This window comes from Mobula hypostoma, chromosome 12 (genome assembly GCF_963921235.1).
Source record: "Mobula hypostoma chromosome 12, sMobHyp1.1, whole genome shotgun sequence".
NCBI lineage: Eukaryota > Metazoa > Chordata > Chondrichthyes > Myliobatiformes > Myliobatidae > Mobula > Mobula hypostoma.
The window spans coordinates 19,519,484-19,542,436 of record NC_086108.1 but is presented as its reverse complement, the minus strand read 5'-3'; the positions used below and the strand labels follow the sequence as shown (position 1 = coordinate 19,542,436).

Here is a 22,953-nt window from a genome sequence, read left to right as displayed (position 1 = left end):
AAGGTGCTTGGAAGTAGGTACAGAGGAGGTGTCAGGGTAAGTTTTTTACGCAGAGAGTGGTGAGTGCATGGAATGGGCTGCTGGCGGCAACGATAGGGTCTTTTAGGAGACTCCTGGATGGCTATGTGGTGCTTAGAAGAATAGAGGGCTATGGGTAAAGCCTAGGTAGTTCTAAGGTTGGGACATGTTCAGCACAGCTTTGTGCTGTAGGTTTTCTATGTTTCTATAATAAACCTTATTCTGATACTGATCCAGATTTCCTCTCTGCTCAATCTCTTCCTTTCTTCCCGTATCTCTTCATGGCCTGAGCAATCAAAAATTTATTTGCCTCTGCCTTTGGAGGCGGCCCAGTTAGGACAATGCTTTGCAGTTCAGGTAACCTGGGTTCAATTCCCGCTGTAGCCTGTAAGGAGTTTGTATGTTCTCCCCTAACCACACGGGTTTCCTCTGGGTATTCTGGTTTCCTCCCACAGTCCAAAGACTTGCTGGGTGGTAGGCTGATTGGTCATTGTAAATTGTCCTGTGATGAGGCTCAGATTACACTGGGGGATTCCTACTCTGTGCTGAATCTCAAATAAATAAAATAATAATGTAAATATACATAAAAACGTGGCCTCCACAGCTGCCTGTGGCAAAGAATTCCACATCCACTCTATCGAATGGCGAAAGGCCTTGAGAGGTTTCTTCTGAATTCTTGTGAATGCAGTCCCAGAGCCATTAAACACTCTTCATGTGACAAGCCATTCAATTCTGGAATCATTTTTGCGAGTCTCCTTTGAACCCTTTCTAGTTTCAACACATCATTTTTAAGATAAGGGGCCCAAAACTGCTCACAATTCTCTTAAGTGAGGCCTCACCAGTGCTTTATGAAGTCTCAACATTACATCCTTGCTTTTATAGTCTTGTCCTCTTGGAATGAATGCTAACATTGCATATGTCTTCCTCACCACAAACTCAACCTGTAAATTAACCTTTCGGAAATCCTGCACAAGGACTCCCAAGTTCCTTTATGCCTCTGTTTTTTGTATTTTGTCTCCATTTTGAAAATAGTCAACCCTTTCATTTCTTCTGCCATTTCTTTGCCCATTCTTCTAATCTAAGTCCTTTTGTAGACTCTCTACTTAAAATTACCTGTCCCTCCACCTATGTTCATGTTGTCTGCAAACTTTGCAACAAAGCCATCAATTATCCAAATCATTGATATATAATGTAAAAAGAATTGGCCCTAACACAGACCCCCATGCACCGGCAGCCTACCAGAAAGAGCTTCCTTTATTCCCACTCTGCCTCCTGCCAATCAGCCATTTCTCTGTCCATGCTGGAATCTGTCCTGTAATACCATGGGCTCATAGTTTGTTAAACAGCCTCATATGTGGCACCATGTCAAAAGCCTTCTTAAAAATCCAAGTACAGGACATCAGTTGGTTCTCCTTTGTCTATCCTGCTTGTCATTTCTTCAACAGATTTATCAGGCAAGATTTTCCCTTGAGAAAACCTTGCTGACTACAGCCTATTTATAAACATTTGCCCTCCAGTACCTCGTACTTAATAATTGACTCCAACGTTTTCCCAATACTGAGTTCGGTCTAACTGGCCTGTAATTTCCTTTCTTCTGCCTCTCTCCCCTCTTAAAGAGTGGAGTGACATTTGCAAATACTAGTCTTCTGGAACCATTCTAAAATCTAGTGATTCTTGAAAGATCATTACTAATGCCTCCACAATCTCTTCAGCCACGTCTTTGGGGTGTACACCATCTGGTCCAGACACCTATCTACCTTCAGACCTTTCAGTTTCCTAAGAACCACCTCTCTAGTTATGGTAACTTCACACATTTCATGAACCCTAAACCCTGACCCCAACCCCAACCCCCACAATTTGAGAGCACACTGGATGAGATAATGGAGAGGGAGAGAGAAGTACAGGATAAGCCCAATTTAACTAGGAAGGAGAGAACAGCCCTGAAAGAGCTGAAGGAAAATATGGATATTGTTATCAAACCAGCAGATAAAGGGAGCAGCATAGTTATCATGGACAAACAGCAGTATCTATTTGAGGCAGACAGACAATTAAACAACACGGAACACTACACTAAACTAAAGGAACCCATATACTGGGAAACACACACAGAAATTAGGAACATTTTACGAGAACTAGAAAGGACTAGATACCTCGGGAAGAAGCAGGTGGAGTACCTGATAGGGATACAGCCACGAGCAAGAAAGTTCTATGTCCTCCCCAAAATAGACAAGAACCCAGACTCGTGGACTGTTCCGGGAGAAATACCACCCGGCAGGCCTATCGTGTCGGACTGCAGCAGTGAGTTATACAGGATAGCAGAATACATTGATTCCTTCCTTAACCCACTATCGCAGAAACACTCCAGCTACATCAAAGACGCGTACCACTTTGTCCGGATAGTCAATTCCATGTCAGTGCCCCCTGAGGCCATACTCTTCACCATGGACATTGAAAGCCTGTACACCAATATAGAAACGGATAGGGGTATAGAGGCAGTAAGGGATATCCTTCGGGACACTTCCTGGAGCATGGAATGTACTCCTTAGCAATCCTGGGCCTGGAAACCAGCATAAACTGGTCAAACCTCCAAAGAAAAAGAGCAGAGGAGATGGATTGAAAGACTACAGATGCATTCCCCAAACGGCCTAAACGAGGCCTAAAAAACCAGGCCAACAACATAAAATGTAATCACCGAAGGGCCAACACTGCACCCCGTAATTTTTTTAAAAATTGAGAAAATTAGAGTAGGGAAGAAGGGGAAGATCCCCTTCAGTCACTCACCCTGAAACAAATTAAGACAGGGGACCACTAAATAGGAAAGGTTTGTCTTACTTTGGAAATAGAGCCTAACAACTAGGCCCCAGAACAGAACCTAATTCCCCAAGTAGAGAGGAGTAAAATTAGAAATTATGACGCTACAGGAGATAACCACAAGGAAGAACAGACGCGTAACGACCGGTTTAATCCAGACACAGCACTTGCCCCAACTTCCCAGCTTCCCCGATGGGGAAGAATACATCCCCAGCACATGACCCTGCCCTGAAACCTAACATCTTCACACCCCATAAACACAGATCCTCTTCTCGCCGGAGGGGCAAACTCACCCCACATCACCAGTTATACCTCCTGCCGCCCAGCGGGCCCCCCTCAATCCTAACCCCCCCCAACCTAATCCTAACATCCGGAGGACCACACACCCCAACTAAACCCTAACCCTAATTTCCAATGGACCGGGCACCCCAACTAAACCGGACAGCACCCCAAATAACCCAAACCACACCGCACTAAAGGGCTTATATAATAGTCCTTTGCCCTACCACTAAACCTAATACCTCCAACCCTGCTACACACCCCCATAAACCCAAACCCTCACCCCAGCAAGGGGCCAAATTCCCACTGCCCGCATACTCGCATCCTAACCCCAGCCCTGACCCTAACCCTAACCCTAATTTCCAATGGACCGTGCACCCTAACTAAACGGGACAGCACCCCAAATAACCCAAACTACACCACACTAAAGGGCTTATATAACAGCCCCTAAACCTAACATCTCCAACCCTGCTACACACCTCCATAAACCCAAGCCCTTACCCCATCAAGGGGCCAAATTCGCCCAATATCACCAGCAGCTAGGCTCCTATTTCAGCCCTCCCCCCTACTGCAGGGGACACCCCCACCCCCGCAATGCCAATTGCCACCCCACCTCCCTTCGCCGTGAATCCTCAACCCCCATTACCTAACTCTACCCCTGGGCATATCCCTCCCCACAACACCCCTCAATTAGCTACTGCACAACCCCCAGATCACAGCACACAGTCCCTATAAAAAAGACCCCAAATCCAAAACACTATCCATAGGCAATAATTCCACTATTGTAACTTAAACTCCAGAATGGAGGTTGAAGAGGAGGAAGATCCCTGTAAAGGAAAGTTGGGGACCGAGATGATGATGACGTGGGCCAAAAACAAAGTGGCAGGGTAAAGTGATACTGCATCTCCAGTACGAGATCCACAAACACGAGAGGGATATTTTGCCCACTGCCCGCATACTCGCATCCTAACCCTAACCCTAACCCTAACCACCCCCATAAACCCAAGCCTTACCCCGTCAAGGGGCCAAATTCACCCAATAGCACCAGCAGTTAGGCTCATATTTCAGCCCTCCCCCCCCTACTGCAGGGGACCCCCCCCCCCCGCAATGCCATTTGCCACCCCAGCTCCCTTCGCCGTGAATCCTCAACCCCCATTACCTAACTCTACCCCTGGGCATGTCCCTCCCAACGACACCCCTCAATTAGCTATCGCACAACCCCCAGATCACAGCACACAGTCCGCATAAAAAAGACACCAGATCCAAAACACTATCCATAGGCAATAACTCCACCATTGTAACTGAAACTCCAGAATGGAGGTTAAAGAGGAGGAAGATCCGAGAAAAGGAAAGTTGGGGACTGAGATGATGACAAAGTGGGGCAAAAACAAAGTGGCAGGATAAAGTGATACTGCATCTCCAGTATGAGATCCCCAAACAATAGAGGGATATTTTGCCCACTGCCCGCATACTCGCACCCGAACCTCAACCCTCTGAATTTCCACCACATTGCTAGTATCTTCCATAGTGAAAATACTTTTTCAGTTCATCCATCATTTCTTTGCCCCCATTACCACCTCTCCAATATTGTTTTTCAGTGGTCTGATATCCACTCTCACCTCTCTTTTACACTTTATGTATCTGAAGAAACTTTTGGTATCCTCTTTAATATTACTTTCGTATTCCATCTTTACCTTAATGACTTTTTAGTTCCTGTCTGGTTTTTTTAAAAGCTTCCCTATCCTCTGACTTCCCACTAATTTTTGCTCTATTATATGTTCTCTCTTTGGCTTTTATGTTGGCTTGGACTTCTCTTGCTAGCCACTGTTGTGTCATCTTTCCTTTAGAATACTTCCTCCTCTTTGAGAGAGAGAGAGAGACACACACACACACACACACACACACACACACACACACACACACACACACACACACATTCTGCGCCTTCCGAATTGCTTTGAGAAATTCCAGCCATTGCTGCTCTGCTGTCATCCCTGCCTGTGTTCTTTTCCAATCAATTATGGACAACTCCTCACATGCCTCTGTAATTCCCTTTATTCCAGTGTCAAATTTCAAGATGAATTGAATCATATTATGATCACTTGCCCAAAGATTCCTTTACCTTAAGGTCTCTAATCAATTCGGATTCATTGCACAACACCCAATTCGGAATATATTCCGTTTGAGTAGCCTCCAACCTCGTGGCCTGAACCTTGATTTCTCAAACTTCCAGTTATGCCTCCACCCCTCCCTTCACCATTTCCCATCCCTTTGTTACTCTCTTCTTGCCCACCCATTGCCTCCCTCTGGAACTTTCTTCCATGGCTTTTTATCTCTTTCACCAATCAACTTCCTAGTTCTTTGCTTCATCTCTCCCCCTCCAAGTATCATTTATCACCTGGCACTTCTCTCTCTCCTCCCCCCCCCCGCCCACCTGCCTTTCAAATCTACTCCTCAGCTTTTCCTTTCCAGTCCTGCGGAAGGGTTTCAGTCCAAAACATCAACGTAAATTTTTTTTCCATAGATGCTGCCTGGCCTGCTGAGTTCCTCCAGCATTTTGTGTGTGTGGCTTGGATTTCCAGCATCTGAAGATTTCCTCTTGTTCCCAATTCAGAATAACTGATCCCCTGGTGTGCTCAGCCATGAGCTGCTCTAAAAAGCCATTTAGTCGGCACTCTAGAAAACCCCCTTCCTGGAATCCAGCACCCGCCTGATTTTCTTAATCAACCTGCATATTGAAATCCCTCGTGATTATTGGAATATTGCCCTTTTGGGATACAGTTTCTATATCCTGTTGTAATTTGTAGACCACGTCCTTAGCACTGTTAGGGGTCTGTATACAATTCCCATCAGGGTCTTTTTATCCTTGCAGTTCCTTAGCTCGATTCCCAATGATTCAGCACCTTCCGACCTTGTGTCAGCTCTTCCTAATGATGTGATTTCATTTTTTACCAACAGAGTAATGCTGCCCCCTCTGCTTTTCTGCCTGTTCTTTTGATACAATGTGTATCCTTGGACATGAAGCTCTCAACAATAATCTTCTTTCAGCCATGATTCAGTGATGTTTGTAACATCATTCATGGCAATCTGTAACTGTGCTATAAGTTCATCTTCCGTATTACTTATACTCTGCAATTCAAATGTAACATCTTCAGTCTTGTATTCACCTTTTTAGATTTTGTCTGCCTTTTGTGTTGCAACTCATCCTGTTGACTGTAATTTTGCCCTGTCAACAGTCTCTCCTCACTGCATGTTGCCTCTGTAAACCGGTTTTACCAGCTATCTCATCTTTAGCACTATTACCTACCTTTCCGACAATACTTCTTGCATTGAAATATGTGCAGCTCAGGACTCTATTCACACCATGCTCAACCTTTTGGTTCCTAACTTTGTCTGAGATCTTACCTCCACATCCTCTCCACTAACTGTGCTGGCAATCTAGTTCCCATCCCCCTATGTGCAGCTAGGGTATTAGTCCCCCTCAAAGTTCAGGTGCAAACTGTCCATTCTGTACAGGTCCTGCCTTCCCTGGAAGAGAGTGCAATGATCCAAAAATCTTATGCCTGTCCTCCCTCCTCCACCAACTCATTAGCCACGTATTAAACTGTATAATCTTCCTAGTTCTGGCCTCACCAGCACAGAGTGTAGCAATCCTGAGAACACAACCTTTGAGGTCCTGCCCTTTAAGTTGCCACCTAACTCCATGAACTCCCTCTGCAGAACCTTGTCACTCATCCTACCTATGTCATTGGTACCTACATGGATCACGACCTCTGGCTGTTCATCCTCCCACGTAAGAATGCTGAGGATTTCATCTGAGATATTTTGGACCCTCGCACTTGGGAGGCAACATACCACCCAGAAATCTCATTCTCACCATGGAACCTCCTGTTCGTTTCCCTCACAAATCCCCTGTCCTCACAGCGTATCTCTTCTCCCTACTTCCCTTCTGAGCTGCAGAGGCAGACTCCGTGCCAGAGACAGGACCACTGTGACTTCCCTCTGTTCGGTCATTTCCCCCCCCGCCCCCAGTATCCAAAGTGATATACCTGTTGTTTGAGGTGGGGGGTGCCACAGGGGTACTCTGCACTGGCTGATGAACCCCTTTCCCCTTTCTGACTGCCACCCAATTTCCTGGTTGGGTGTACATTTTGGTAGTAGAAATAAATGTATGGACTATTTTCTCAATGGGGAGAAAATACAAACATCTGCGATGCAAAGGGACTTGGGAGTCCTTGTGCAGAGCCCCTGAAAGGTTAACTTGCAGGTCAAGTCGGAGGTGAGGAAGGCAAATGCCATGTTGGCATTCATTTCAAGAGGTCTAAAATACAAGAGCAAGGATATGATGCTGAGGCTTTATAAGGTACTGGTGAAGCCTCACCTTGAGTATTGTGAACAGTTTTGGGCCCCTCATCTTAGAAAGGATGTGCTAGCATTGGAGATGGTCCAAAGCAAGTTCACAAGGATGATTCCAGGAATGAAATTGTTATCATACGAGGAATGTTTTGATGGCTCTGGCTCTGTACTTGCTGGAGTTCAGAAGGATGGTGGGGGGGGGGGGCGGTGGGATCTCACTGAATCCTTTCAAATGTTGAAAGGTCCAGACAGAGGAGATGTGGAAAGGATGTCCCCATGGTCACAGCCTCAGGATAGAGGGATGCCCTTTCAAAACAGAGATATGGAGAAACTTCTTCAGCCAAAGAGTGGTGAATTTGTGGACGCAACCACAAGGAAATCTGCAGATGCTGGTTTCAAGCAACACACATAAAAAATGCTGGTGAGCGCAGCAGGCCAGGCAGCATCTATAGGAAGAGGTACAGTCGACGTTTTGGGCCGAGACCCTTCGTCAGGACTAACTGAAAGAAGAGATAGTAAGAGATTTGAAAGTCGGAGGGGGAGATCAGAAGTGGTAGGAGAGGACAGGAGGGGGAGGGATGGAGCCAAGAGCTGCAAAGTTGATTGGCAAAAGGGATATGAGAAGATCATGGGACGGGAGGCCTAGGGAGAAAGAAAGGGGGAGAGGGGAAGCCCAGAGGATGGGCAAGGAGTATAGTGAGAGGGACAGAGGGCAAAAAAGGAGAGCGCGAGGGGAAAAATAATTTATAATAAGTAAATAATGGATGGGGTAAGAGGGGGAGGTGGGGCATTAACGGAAGTTCATGCCATCAGGTTGGAGGCTACCCAGACGGAATATAAGGTGTTGTTTCTGCAACCTGAGTGTGGCTTCATCTTGATAGTAGAGGAGGCCGTGGATAGACATATCAGAATGGGACGTGGAATTAAAATGTGTGGCCACACTCAGGTTGGAGGAACAACAATATTCCGTCTGGGTGGCCTCCAACCTGATGGCATGAACATTGATTTCTCTAACTTCTGTTAATGCTCTACCTCCCCATCGTACCCCATCTGTTATTTATTTACTTATTATTGTTATAAATTTTTTTCCTCTCTCTCCTTTTTCTCCCTCTGTCCCTCTCACTATACTCCTTGCCCATCCTCTGGGTTTTCCCCCCCCCTCCCCCTTTCTTTCTCCCTAGGCCTCCCGTCCCATGATCCTCTCATATTCCTTTTGCCAATCAACTGTCCAGCTCTTAGCTCCATCTCTCCCTCTCCTGTCTTCTCCTATCATTTCGGATCTCCCCCTCCCCCTCCCACTTTCAAATCTCTTACTATCTCTTCTTGTTGAATTTGTGGAATTTGTTGCCACATGCAGCTGTGGAGACCAGGTTGCTGAGTGTACTTAAGACAGAGATTGATGGGTTCATGATTGGACATGGCATCAAAGGTTACGGGGAGACGGCTGGGAAATGAGGTTGAGGAGGAGATATAAAAGGATCAGCCATGATTGAATCGTGGAGCAGACTCGATGAGCCAGTTCCTATGTCTTATGGTCTAACTACCTCTCTATGTCCTATCTATCACCCCCTCAGCCTGCAGAATGATCTGGAGTTCATTGCCATTTACCAGATTATGCTTCGTTCTTGGTCTTGCTGTGTGCAGTTGTGAACTGTTTTATTCAAGAGTTGTAAATGAAATTCAGTATTGTGCCATTGGTATACTGCAATTGTTGGTCGATGTCTGTAGTCATGGAAAGAGGATGATTGCCAAAGGTGGTCTGGTCTGGGGCTGGGAAAGTAAATTGTCTACAGCCATAGAAACCATAGAAACTACAGCACAGAAATAGGCCTTTTGGCCCTTCTTGGCTGTGCCGAACCATTTTCTGCCTAGTCCCACTGACCTGCACACGGACCATATCCCTCCATACACCTCCCATCCATGTATCTGTCCAATTTATTCTTAAATGTTAAAAAAGAACCCACATTTACCACCTCATCTGGCAGCTCATTCCATACTCCCACCACTCTCTGTGTGAAGAAGCCCCCCCCTAATGTTCCCTTTAAACTTTCCCCCCCTCACCCTTAACCCATGTCCTCTGGTTTTTTTCTCCCCTTGCCTCAGTGGAAAAAGCCTGCTTGCATTCACTCTATCTATACCCATCATAATTTTATATACCTCTATCAAATCTCCCCTCATTCTTCTACGCTCCAGGAATAAAGTCCTAACCTATTCAACCTTTCTCAAGTCCCGGCAACATCCTTGTAAACCTTCTCTGCAGTCTTTCAACCTTATTTATATCCTTCCTGTAATTTGGTGACCAAAACTGAACACAGTACTCCAGATTCGGCCTCACCAATGCCTTATACAACCTCATCACAACATTCCATAACATGCCATTGCAATATTTTCTGCGTGATGCTTATTGAGTACATGGTGCCTATCATCAACCCCTCTTTTATTCCTCCTCATCTTTCTCATTGAGAACTGTGCTTTTAACGAGCTTCCTATCAAATGGAGCTAATCATCAAGATCAATATTAACTGCGGAAAATGTGGCACAATTCCAGCACATTAATAAAATGTAATTGTCCTTGTAATTCAATGCTTGTCAGTCCAAGCTGAACCAAATTTATTGCAACCATTGACCAAGCTTTCAAAACATTCTGTCTGTCATTTGCTGGGGGTTTATAGCATTCATGACAGTAGAAAGCATCTTTCACTGCCTGCCTTGCCCCAGGGAGAGTTGCAATCAGTATGCATTTAAAAATGGTAGTGATGTTTTAGGCATGCATTAGCAGACTTGCCTTTGTTTTGCTTCATTGTCTGCTGTTAAAATAGTTATTTTCTCTTCTGCTGCTGCCGTTGAAGCTTTAAAACATTGTTTTGACATGTTTGTAGAGCTTTGGAAAAAGGGTGTTTGACTTGTGAGATTCTTAGGTTGTTTTAGTTGGGCTTTAAACCTTTCATTTACTACAAGAAGAGTTCAAGGTTTGAGATTTCTGCTGACTGGAATTTGATTTGACATTTCTTTTCATAAAAGTTTGTGTGTTTGCTTTGAGTGTTTCAATTCCTTTCCAGTGCTGCTGGGAATGGGTAATCTGAGCAATCAAATGCCAGTATTTAAAGGGGTGCGGGTCTGGTTGTTGTATATTAAGTTTTTAAAGTAGCCTGGTCCAATATAACTAGTTTGTGAATGCCTTGAATATTTCTTGACACATTAGATTGAAGTGTGAGAAATTTGAGGCTGGCTCTGAATATTTCTATCTTGGGCACAGAATTTAACTTTAATTAAAATGCTTGAATCATGAACACAAAGTCTGCAGGTGCTGGAAATCCAGAGCAACACGCAACACCCTCCCCCCCGTCCCCCCACCCCGCTGGAAGAGCTCTGGCCAGGCAGCATCTACGAAATGAGTAAACAGTAAATGTTTCGGGCCGAGACCCCTCTATTTCAGTCCTTATGAATCAGGACAATGGGACTGTTATGTATAGCAGGAGGGAGGACAGAAAGGCAAACGCTTAGCAAGTCCTTCAGCTTTTCAGCAGAAACCAAGAGTTCCACTTAACTATTTTAGTCCCACCATCTTGAGCCTTATGAGGACGTGGTACAGTGGCACATCAGATAGACCTACTGCCTTTCAGCATTGGATATCCAGGTTCAATCCTGACCACCTGAAGTTTACATATTCACCCTGTTTCTGCAAGAGGTTCCATCAGTGTCTTGATGTGTGGGTTGGTCGGTTAATTAGTTATTGTAAATTGTTTCTAATGTGTAAGTGGGTGTCAGATTATGGGAGGAGTTGTTGAGAAGATGGAGTTGGTGGTGAAAGGGTAGGTTTCCAGATGATACTTTTCCTGACTCATGAACCTAGATACCAACCCTAATCAAAATAGAAATCCAACACCACAATTGACAATTAGTTATTTAAGTATGAAGTGTTGCAGAATATCACATAGAAGACGAAGTAAATTTGTTTTAAGTTCTGCAAAATGTGTTATGTATTGCATTGTACTGCTGTTGCGGTGCAACCCATTTCACAACGTGTGCCAGTATTATTAAACCTGATTGTGATTCTGCAGGTGTTTTCCCCTCTCCCTCCTATGTCCTGGGCTTTTATTGCCCAGTGTTTTTGAGGGATCGTGCTTGCAGTGCCATCATGTTGGCAGGTAAGATTAGTTAGTGTTTGGTCCAGTGCTGAGTTTCACTGAATATCGAGGCAGCAGGACTGGTGACTGTTTTCAATGAGCCATTCAAAGGCAGTTTTAATTTGCACTGTAAGACATGGGAGCAAATTAGGCCATTCCATCATGGTTGATTTGTTATCCCCCTCAACCCAATTCTCCTGGCTTCTCCCTTGAGCATGTGCTACTGGGCCGCGAGGAAACGATATGATTTGGCGATATGAAACGATATGAGTCAGCTGCACCTTTCCTCATTCCCTGTCACACCCACTGTTCAACTTGAATGCACGCGAGGCCCGCGAGAATATTGTCAATATTAAACCGGTCCTCGGTGCGCAAAAGGTTGGGGACTCCTGCCATAAGACATGGAAGCAAATTAGGCCATTCCATCATGGTTGATTTGTTATCCCCCTCAACCCAATTCTCCTGGCTCCTCCCTGATAAGTCAAGAGCCTGTCAGCTTCTGCCTTAAATGTACCCAATGACTTGGCATGCACGGCTGTCTGGCAATGAATTCAACAGACTTGCCACCTTCTGGCTGAACAAATTTTTCCTAATTTTCATTCTAAGTAGATGACCCTCCATTCTGAGGCTGTGCTGTCTGGTCCTAGACTCCCGTGTTATAGCAGACATCCTCTCCACGTCCACTGATAGGTTGCAAGCATATTGGTCCTCTCAGGTTCAGGTGTAACGCATCCTTTTTGTACAGGTCATACCTTTCCCAGAGGAGATCCCAATGATCCATTAATCGGAAAACCTGCCTCCAACACCGATTGGCATACATCTGCCAAATCATCCTATTCTTGCCCTTACTAGCATGTGGCAATGGTAGCAATCCAGAGATTACTACCCTGCAGGTCCAGCCTTTCAGCTTTCTGCCAAACACCATATATTCCCTCTTCAGGACCTGCTCCCTTTTCCTACCTATGTAGTTGGTACCAATATGTACCAGATTTTCAGCTGTTCGCCCTCTTCCTTTAGGAATGCTGTGGACCTGATCCGAGACATCCCTGACCCACGTACCTGGGAGGAAACATAACACCTGGGTGTCTCTTTCATGTACACAGAATCTGCTTTCTACTCCTCTAATTATGGAATCCCCTATCACTACTGCAGCCTTCTTCCCCCTTTCCCTTCTGAGCCACAGAGCCTGACTCAGTGCTAGAGATCGGGTCACTGTGGCTTCCCCGGTAGGTTGCCCTGTCACCACCTCTCCAGCAGTATCCGAGCGGTATATTTATTATTGAGGAGACATTATTTGTAAAACCTAGTTTAAGGATAAATTTGTGTTATGTACTTGGTGCATACTTATCATTTCTAACAAAAAATTGTGTAATGCAAGGCCATAACAGTATTTCCGTACCAGGCGCTAATCTTGTCCACTGTGTTCGCACAATTTGCAACTCTATTTAAAAACAGTGCTCTCCCTTTGTTACCTTGTGGTATAATCATGACTGTGCAATGATGGCTCTGCCAAACAATGGGTTGGGGGTGGTGGGGGGAGGAAATTGTAAAATTTACACTTGAAACTAATTTTTTTTTTTGTTTTGTGCTTGCTAAGAATTGACCAGTGAGCTGTTGCTGAATACTTAATCTCGTCCTGCAGTCCTCAAACATGAGGGAAAATGTTTTCTTATACACTGTCAGATTCATCCTAATTCTGATAAATGAGCATTTCCACAGGAAGTTTCATGTCATCTGACATGACAGTTACCAGTTTGACCAACTAGCACAACAATTTTTCTTCTCATGATATCTTTACTTTCTTGTAAGTAAAATGATTTGCAGTTGAATAACTGAGTAACTGTGTGGAAAATCTTGTTAAATTTCCATTTGAGGTTCCAACATGAGAGGTTTGAAGGTGGGAGCCTGGTTATGTTAGGCTGCAGGTTCTCCATGATGGACCTTTTGAGGGCTCATCAATATGGGTTGAAGAGTTTTCTAAAAATGTGGCTTGCCTTTTGAGCATCATTTCACTGTCATGTTCAACAAGCTCAGTGATTACTTTTGATTTTATATTCTAGTAGAAATGAAGGAGTAATTACTTTGGTAAAAAATGAAGGCTGTGATCCTTCTATTTTTAACAGGTACAATAAACTGAGCAGAGAAGTTCGTGAATTGGCACGCAAGATCCGAGACCTGGATGCGAAAGACGCCTTCCGAGCCAAAAGCACTGGACAGTTGCTGGAAAAGCTGTGAGTGCTTCCATCTTAACTTAAATAAAGAACTGAAAGTAAGAGATGAGTTTGTATTGTATAGGAAGATGCAGTTTTAAGGGCCCAAATATGCTTGTAGATAGAAAGTGAATTTTAGTGTTTCATTTTACATTGTAACAATTAACGCCAATTTCTTTCTTTGTTATTGATTCCCAATTGAAGTCTGGAACTGCTGGGATCAGCAGTTGGGATCAACTCAGGCGTTTTCTTGAAGGGTCTGCTGTTTCTGGAGTTGTGTAGCACATTTGCCAATGAATCACTGAGTCAGTTCAAATAAGGCACAACTACAAATTGTGTGTTTCAACTTTCAAGTTGCCTTGAGCTTATTTCTCTGTTACCCAGGTGCCAATCCTGACGTTTCTTCACTAATGACTTGGGATTTGGAATTGAGAATTTCAAGTCCTTCAACACGTATGAAATAAGTTGAAGTTCGTTTGCTATTGGAAGTCGATTTCACTCTGGAGCTTTGTACGGAAGAGTGGATGCCATTCCGTTGCATGATAGATGCTCCTTGATCGTACTTCGAATGAAATGCTAAACCTGGATCTCATTTGTCCGTTTCTCAAGAGTTTGTTTTAAAATCTAATTGTGCCGTATGAGCTCATGCTGCTGAACCACAGCCGCCAGGAAAGGTGCAAACTTCTGTAGAGTTGACAGATTTCTGGCTTTTTGACAGGAAATATCTGGCTCTGGTGGGAATGTATCACTGTTCCATTTTGCATTTGAGATAAACCTCTGCTGTTTGTGTAACAGAAAAACCATTCAATAACCAGTGTATCAGGTAGTCATTAGTCAAGCTGTTGCTGAAGTAGTTTCCTTACATGTCCTCTGAAATGCAGGCAAAATTTTTTTTAACTTTCTTATCTTTTGATAATGAGCAGCATATGGCAATGTTGTGTTGAAGGAATGTGACAATTGCATTCTAAAATGCACTCAAGTAGAAATGCTGTTAAGTTGGTTGTAGTTCTTAATTTGACATTTAACCATGAGCTCTGTTGTACCAACAACATGAATGAATTCTGTAACCAGGTCATGAATGAATTCTGTCACTTGAAATTGTGATTCCTCTCATTGGAATGGGATGTCTGTTACTGTTGAAGATGTCACTGGAACAGAGGGCATGTCTGGATCAAAGGTGAACTAAAAGACAGTTAATATCTCAGGCCAAAGACCTTTAAGAGGTCTGCATGACTCTTTCTCTTCCCACAGATGCAGCTTGATGTGCTGAGTATTTCCTGTATTTTCTGCTTTTATTTTGGATTTCTTCCCCCTGCAGTTTTTTTTTAATTTTCCAAAATGAACTGGGGTAAATTCATCAGAATTGGCAAGTCCTATGTGCATGGGATTTGTTTGTTCTAGGTCTGGAAAAGGGGCAAGGACGCATACTAAATGCATCACTTCTGAAACCCAGCCCTGCACGTACATAGACTCAAACATACCTTAAGTAGGTAAAGGTAATCACATCTAACTCAAAAATACTTATTTATTCAAAGCAAAAGCGTGAAAGGAAGATTACAGCATGTCTTAAAGACACGTTATGTAACCAGTTCCTAGTATTAGATATTACAGTCTGATGTGTGTGCAAACATTTTTTCCTGTGATTGATGGAACTAGCTGCCTCTCTCTGACTTCAGCTAATTGTTCGGATTAGTGATGCTTTTGATGTTACTTATTACAGTATTGTGGAGGTATGTGTTCCATGTTGAGTGATTTTTTTAAATTTTCTGACTTGGGGACAAAAATCTATTTGTTTTTGACTAAAATGGATGAAGTTTGTTATCTTGCGAGTGTCTGCTGGACTTTATTTTTCATCACCCTTTACCTTCCATCTCTCTCAGGCAATGGGCCAAATGGCAGATGCCTCCTGTAACTTAGATTTCCATTTTTTACCTGAATGAGGCAAATCAGTCCAGTTATTCTCCTATCAAACTACATTGTTGTACCATTGAACAGTTTCCACTGGAGACAAGGTTTGTAAGTTAAAATCATTATTTTATAAGAACCCTATCTTAGTAATCTTGAAATAACTTTTAGTAAACTAGTGTAGGACCATAGACCACAGGAGCAGGATTAGGCCTTTTGGCCCATCAGGTCTGCCATTCTGTCATGGCTGATTTAAGATCCGTCACAATCCCATTATCCTGTCTTCTCCCCGTAACCTTTGATGCCCTGATTAATCAAGAACCTTAAGTATACCAAATGCCTTGGTCTCAATAGCCATCCGTGGCAATGAATTCTACAGATTCACTACCCTGGTCCTGGACTCCTCCATTATAGGTGCCATCCTCTCCACATCCACTCTAATTAGGCCTTCCTGTGTTCAATAAGTTTCAATGAGATTTCCCCTCATTCTTCTAAACTCCTGCGAGTACAGGTCCAGAGCCAGCAATCTCTCCTCAGGCGCTAACCCATTCATTCCCAGAATCCTTCTTGTGAACCTCCTCTGGACCCTCTCCAATGCAAATACATCATCTCTTGGATAAGGGGCCCAAAACTGCTCTCAGTACTGCAAGTTTAGTCTGATAAAGTCTCAGCAGAACATCCCTGCATTTATATTCTAGTCCTCTCGAAGTGAATGTGAATTTTGCATTAATCTCCTCACAACTGACTCATCCTGCAAGTTAACCTTTAGGGAATCCTGCTGTGGGACTCCCAAGTCTCCTTGCACCTCTGATTTTTGAATTTTCTCCCTGCTTACAAAAAAGTATACACCTTCATTCTTTCTACCGAAGTGCATTACCATACACTTGCCTATACTATAATTCCATCTGCCACTTTGTTGCCCATTCTCCCATCTATCTGGCCTTCTGCAGGCTCCCTGCTTCCTAAACACTACTTGCCCTCTGCCTGTCTTTGCATTGTCTGCAATGATAGACATATAATATGAAAAGAAGCAGTCCTAACACCGATCCTTGTGGAACACCACTAGTCACTGGCAGCCAACAGGAAAAGGCCTTCTTTATTCCCACTCTTTGCCTTTTGCCATTCAGCCCATCTTGTGTTCAGGCTAGTATCTTTCCTGCAAAACCATGGGCTCTTATCTTGTTAAACTGCTCACGTAAGTTGAAATCCAAGCCTTAATGAGAAATTTTCAGAACAATCAGCTTTGGGTAAAGTGGTACAGGTTTGCATGCATTTCCTTTGTTGCATGACTTCCAAAGCTGACCATGCGCATGGTACACCAGGGCTTGCCTTCTTCTCAGGGCTATTTATTCTTCACAGCGACAGAGAGCTGGAAACAAGCTTTGGAAATGGGGAAGCAAGATATATCTTAACTGCAGCAATCTAAGTTGTATTTCATGTTTAGCAGTATTGTTGTTATTAGGACTGGAATGAATGTCAGTACTCAAAGTGTTAAAGCTGAGTTTTCTCTGCCATAAATCTAATTAGTTCAAAATTGCTGCATTAATAATTGCCAAAAGGATGTAGCTCATTTCCGTTGCCAGTTAGACTGTGGCTTGAGAAATGTTAAACCTTTAACCAGCTTGAGAGTATGTATTGAAAATTTCGAGGTTTTATCACTTTGTGGTTGCTATAAAGGCTGTGACAGTTTGCAAGAGTTCCCAATATGCATTTTCTTCCTCCTAAGAAACACTTTGACTTTGGTAGAAAAGAACCTGATTGGAATACCTAACAATGACATGATCCTTTTACAGTTAAGAAAAGAAATCTCTATAGCAGTAGGTGACATAACTTTTAATGTACCCCCATGGATCAACTGTCATCATTTCCTGTTGATGTACAAGATAATATTGATTGAAGTGAATTCTTCAGATCTTGCAAATATTGTGCTTGCCTAACTCTTTGAAATTCTGACTTGGCCTAATCTTGTGCGACCGAATCAGGAAGAAGATGGCATCAGTGAACAATGTGACTGAGGGTGACGTCCTCCAGATGGTTCACAAAACTACATCTTTCACTTCTGTTCCATCTTTTTCTTTTAAAATGCGGCTCTGCTGCTATTGGAGTCTGTGATCTGCGTTTCAGTGATGTGTTTTTCTGGGCCGATTGAGCGATGTGGTGCTTTGCTGTCTCTGAAAGGGTTCAATGAGGTTTTGGGTGAAGCATGCATCCTCGTGCCAAGAATCCTCGAGATGGGTTGTGAGCCCATGATAAACTGTTCCTCGCCAATCTCCCTGATGAAAGCTCAGAGGAGGATTGAAATCATCAAGGTGAGTGCAGAAGGTGAGCATGTGTTCAGCACCGACTACTTGTCTCTCTCTTTCTTACTGCTGTTGGAGGAGGGTTCTAGTGTTCGAATGATCCCTCTTTATGCTGTCGGAGGAAGGTCCCTACGTTCGAATGATCTCCCTCTCTGCTGCCGGAGGATGGTGCCGGAGTTCCGGGCGAGGTTTAATTGACGTGTTTTGTGGATCGGACTCGTTATGATGTGGTTATGGTTGCTCCTTTATTTTTATTGTTACTATTTTGGGCGATTTTTGATTAGTGTGTCCTGCAGATAACGAACACTGAGCAGAACTGAATATGCCTGCACTTTTTCGATTCTGGGTTTAATATTCTGTGTGTGATTTTCTTTGCTATTTGCACGATTTGTGTTTTATATGGTGCTTGGGAGTGGATTTGATTTTTTTTTGAACTGGTTCCATGGTTTTCATTTTCTGGCTGTCTGTGGGGAAGACAAATGTCAGGGTTGTATACTGCATGCATACTTTGGTAATAAATGTACTTTGAATCTTTGATGTAAATTTGGAATTTTGCACGTTTCTGAAAGTGCAGAATGGGTGTGTTTTTGGGGATAAAAGTGGCTACCCTCTTTGGAGGGAAATGAAGATACGAAAATGAATATTAGACTACGTTTTGGCTACTGGTTCAAAACTTCCTTTCTACTCAGTCCACTTCTTATGTTTGCATTCATGTATTTGTGTCCTTCAAAATATAACTCTTGCTTTGGCTAGTGGCTTAATATAGGGGGTGATAGTTCCCCGGCCTGGCCAAACTTAAGAGATCTTGTTTGGGTGGATGCTGCGTGATGTGTCCCCTGTTACAAATCAGTACCCCGAAATAACAAACAGTACACAGTAGGCGATTAAACGATTAAGGTTTATAATTCTTACTTCGACTATATCGTTAGTAAAGAAAACAAAAAAAGGGCCCATTCTCACGAAACATTCTATTGCGCAATGTTGGAGCTCACTGATAAACCAGTCGTCCACTACCGACCCCCAATTGTCGCTGACCTTCGCATCCTTGCTCCAAGTCCACTCTGTCCGGTGGTCTGCCAACTCTCTCCATTCGCGTCTTCTCTCCTCATCTCTCCCCGGCAAAAGACCGCGAAAATCTCTTTTCCAGACTCACAAGAAAGAACATTTCTCTCATTGGATAGCCCCAGCATTCCAAACCCCGTCATCTCTCGTCATAACCCAAACATCGCTGCTACAGAGAAACCATTATTTTAGCAGTGGAACCTTACAGCATGTCACAGTAACTTGAGATCTACGTTCTGATCAGCTCCCCAATGTTTGTGATTTTAATGTTTCACTGGCACTTGGTACAACTTGATTGGTGTATTTGTACTTCGTGATCTCATTCGTGCCTCAATTCACATTCCAGTGCCCTCATGGTGCGTTGAATACCAAGCAAGGCAGGGAGTTCAACACCTTCTCAGAAATCACCCAGACCCAAAGCAGGCAACACTGTGGCTTGAGGCCTGATCCTCGCGATGTCCGAGTCTGTGCTGCTCGCCCACCATTAAATCAGTGAATCAGACATGCAGTGTGCCACATTGATAATGTCCAAAAGAGTCTTGTGATCATAAGAAAAGCGACCAAGACGGTCATTGGTCTATGCCTCCTTTGACTCATGCTGCGGCATGATGTGCAGCTCGCTGATGGGGTAGACCTGCAGTACTTTCAGTTCTTCATCTATTGCAGAATCTTGCCATCATTAAAAATGTGTTTAAATAGGACAGTAGCACCTTTGACCCCATAGAAGCTGCTACAATCCAACACAGAGCTATCTTACTGGAAGAGGATTCTGTAAAACACAGTGAGCAGAGCACTGATGACATCTCATATGGTGACAAGATTTGCAAATGGACTGCTAAGATCAGAGAATAACTCAACCCAATCATCAACCACCCGAACTACATATTTTCCAGGATCATTGTGCACCTGAATATACTAATATTACTGATTTATTCTCACTATCAGCATTAAGCGAGATAATGCACACATGCAACATCCTGTAGCTATGCCGTGGACTGGAGTGGACTCCTGGCACAATGACAGCGGTGAATGGTAAATATTATACTTCCTTCAAATTATAGTTACATAATATTTATCAAGACCAAGAAAGCTTAAGACTCTCAGATTTTGCTGTTTCAAGGACAATTGAAGAGTGGACAGTGCCTTTCTATCATCTGTGCTTCAAGCTAAATCTGAATTAGCCCGTGCAGGAGATGATTTAAAAAAAAGTTCATGTACAGGAAGTGATGTTTGTACTGAATGAACAGTGCCTCTGGAGGCAGGAACATGTATTTTATAAGTAATAAGTGATTTCCCTCTTCCAAACAACCCTATTATTTGGTATTTATCCTGTCTTGTCTCCCTTTCTCTTCACCATTTACACCTCGGACTTCAACTACTGCACAGAGTCTTGTCATCTTCAGAAGTTTTCGGATGACTCTGCCATAGTTGGATGCATCAGCAAGGGAGATGAGATTGAGTACAGGGCTATGGTAGGAAACTTTGTCACATGGTGTGAGCAGAATTATCTGCAGCTTAATGTGAAAAACACTAAGGAGCTGGTGGTAGACCTGAGGAGAGCTAAGGTACCGGTGACCCCTGTTTCCATCCAGGGGGTCAGTGTGGACGTGGTGGAGGATTACAAATACCTGGGGATACGAATTGACAATAAACTGGATTGGTCAAAGAACCCTGAGGCTGTCTACAAGAAGAGTCAGAGCCGTTTCTATTTCCTGAGGAGACTGAGATCCTTTAACATCTCCCGGACGATGCTGAGGATGTTCTACGAGTCTGTGGTGGCCAGTGCTATCATGTTTGCTGTTGTGTGCTGGAGCAGCAGGCTGAGGGTAGCAGACACCAACAGAATCAACAAACTCATTCGTAAGGCCAGTGATGTTGTAGGGATGGAACTGGACTCTCTCATGGTGGTGTCTGAAAAGAGGATGCTGTCTAAGTTGCATGCCATCTTGGTCAATGTCTCGCATCCACTACATAATGTACTGGTTGGGCACAGGAGTACATTCAGCCAGAGACTCATTCCTCCGAGATGCAAGACAGAGCGTCATAGGAAGTCATTCCTGCCTGTGGCCATCAAACTTTACAACTCCTCCCTTGGAGGGTCAGACACCCTGAGCCGATAGGTTGGTCCTGGACTTATTTAATAATTTACTGGCATATTTTACATATTACTATTTAACTATTTATGGTTCTATTACTATTTATTATTTATGGTGCAACTGTAACGAAAACCAATTTCCCCTGGGATCAGTGAAGTTTGACTATGACTATTATCTATGAGCTAGCCATCTGTTATTTTCTAGTTCTGCTCTATTAATGTTCTTGTATAGTTTTCTGTAGTTTTCCTTGGCGTTCACTGCTATTTTCCATCCGGCCCTCAATGATATTTTAAAATACCAAATGATCCCTATCCACTCTTCTTCCCACTCAGCTTAACGTTTGGAGGCTTGGACATATGCTCGTGTCCAAGTCATTAGTATAGGTTGTGAGCGACGGATTGTGAAGTCAATCACTGCAGCATTCCATGGATCACAGCTATTCAAATCTGAATGTGATCCAGTGTTTTTTTTTCCCCCCAAAGGTTCATTTATCATCTAAGTATGCAACTCTGAAATTCTTCTTCTCCAGATAGCCACGTAACCAAGAAAGAATGGCAGCATAATCATCAACCCACAAATCCCCCTCCCCTGCACACAAAAAACTGAGAAAGATCGGATGAATATAGAAAACCGTGACTGGAAAAGAAAGGTGTGCAGTACAAGTCCATATCCAAACCTGGGTAACATTCTCTGGGCACGGCAGCAGGCCTTTCCCTCTCTGGCAACAGAGCGATCCTCCAGTGATCTAAAAAGGCAGGCAGCCAGTGCACACCTTTCGCTATCGCCTCGATGTTCCAATCTCCCTCCTCGCTCTAATTGGTGCAACAGAGTCGAACATCTGTCTTCCTTGTCCTTGCTGGTATTGGGCACGTTGTATCTGTTGGTCAGCTTCTGTAGGTGTTTCTCAGTATGTTGCAAGTCCCCACAGCATGATCCCCAAAATTCATAGCTATCTGCCCCCACTCCCCCCAAACCTGCGTTTTCCTGTGGAGTGTGATTATATTCTGGATAAAACATGCAGAAGTTCCTCCTCCAGCTCTTGTTTCAGATTGCCTTCACTTTTCTCAGTGATTCTGGGCTAGACTGATTCAAGCTGCAGATGACATGCCCTGAAATGTTTATTTGTTAAGATTGTTTAGAAGCCCACGCAAAACTGCAGTCAGGCACTTAACCCATCCAGCCCCACTTTTAATTGGTCTTATTTAATTTTTAAACTTAGTTTAACTCAGTTATATTTTGAGTTCTATTGCTCGAGCTATAAATTTAACCAAGTACTTGATAGTTCCTCAGTTGTACTTCAAGCAAAAAAAATCCTTAGCAGTTAATCACCTGCTTATGTTTCCCAATGCAGCCACAGCTTTTTTTTTCCCTGACATACCCAATACTGGACTCTGGTCTTGGATGCCCTTGTATTAAAAATATGTATACTAATAGTGCAGATGGATCTTTTGTCCAATCTTACACTAATGTGTCACTGAAACGATAGTTACTGCGAGTTTTATTGCATGTTTATCTTGTGTGCTATAAAATGTATGTTGTTGCGGTAATTTCTCAGAAGCATGTCTTAATGTAAACATAAAACAAATGCAGAATGTTTAAATGCAGGGGTATTTATTTTAGTGCACTTAAGAAAATTTTAATTTGTTATGATTTGAAAACTGGATGTGGTTCTGTAATGCGGAAATATAAACTGTGAATTAATAGGAAACTGGTGGAGTGTAGTCATTTCATACTTGGAGAAAAGACAGCCCTGGCCCAGCTGCTCTGCTGTTATAAACAACCTCCTCAC

The 22,953-nt window shown here is 43.5% G+C and overlaps 1 protein-coding gene across 1 annotated transcript in view; it reads left to right on the top strand.

The window, feature by feature from the left end:
• imp3 (IMP U3 small nucleolar ribonucleoprotein 3) overlaps positions 1-22,953 on the top strand; it is a 222,851-nt gene that overhangs the window by 12,505 nt on the left and 187,393 nt on the right. Inside the window, exon 2 of the mRNA XM_063064874.1 lies at positions 13,715-13,822. Within this exon, the coding sequence (XP_062920944.1) occupies positions 13,715-13,822 (108 nt within the window). The remainder of the gene's footprint in view (positions 1-13,714; positions 13,823-22,953) is intronic.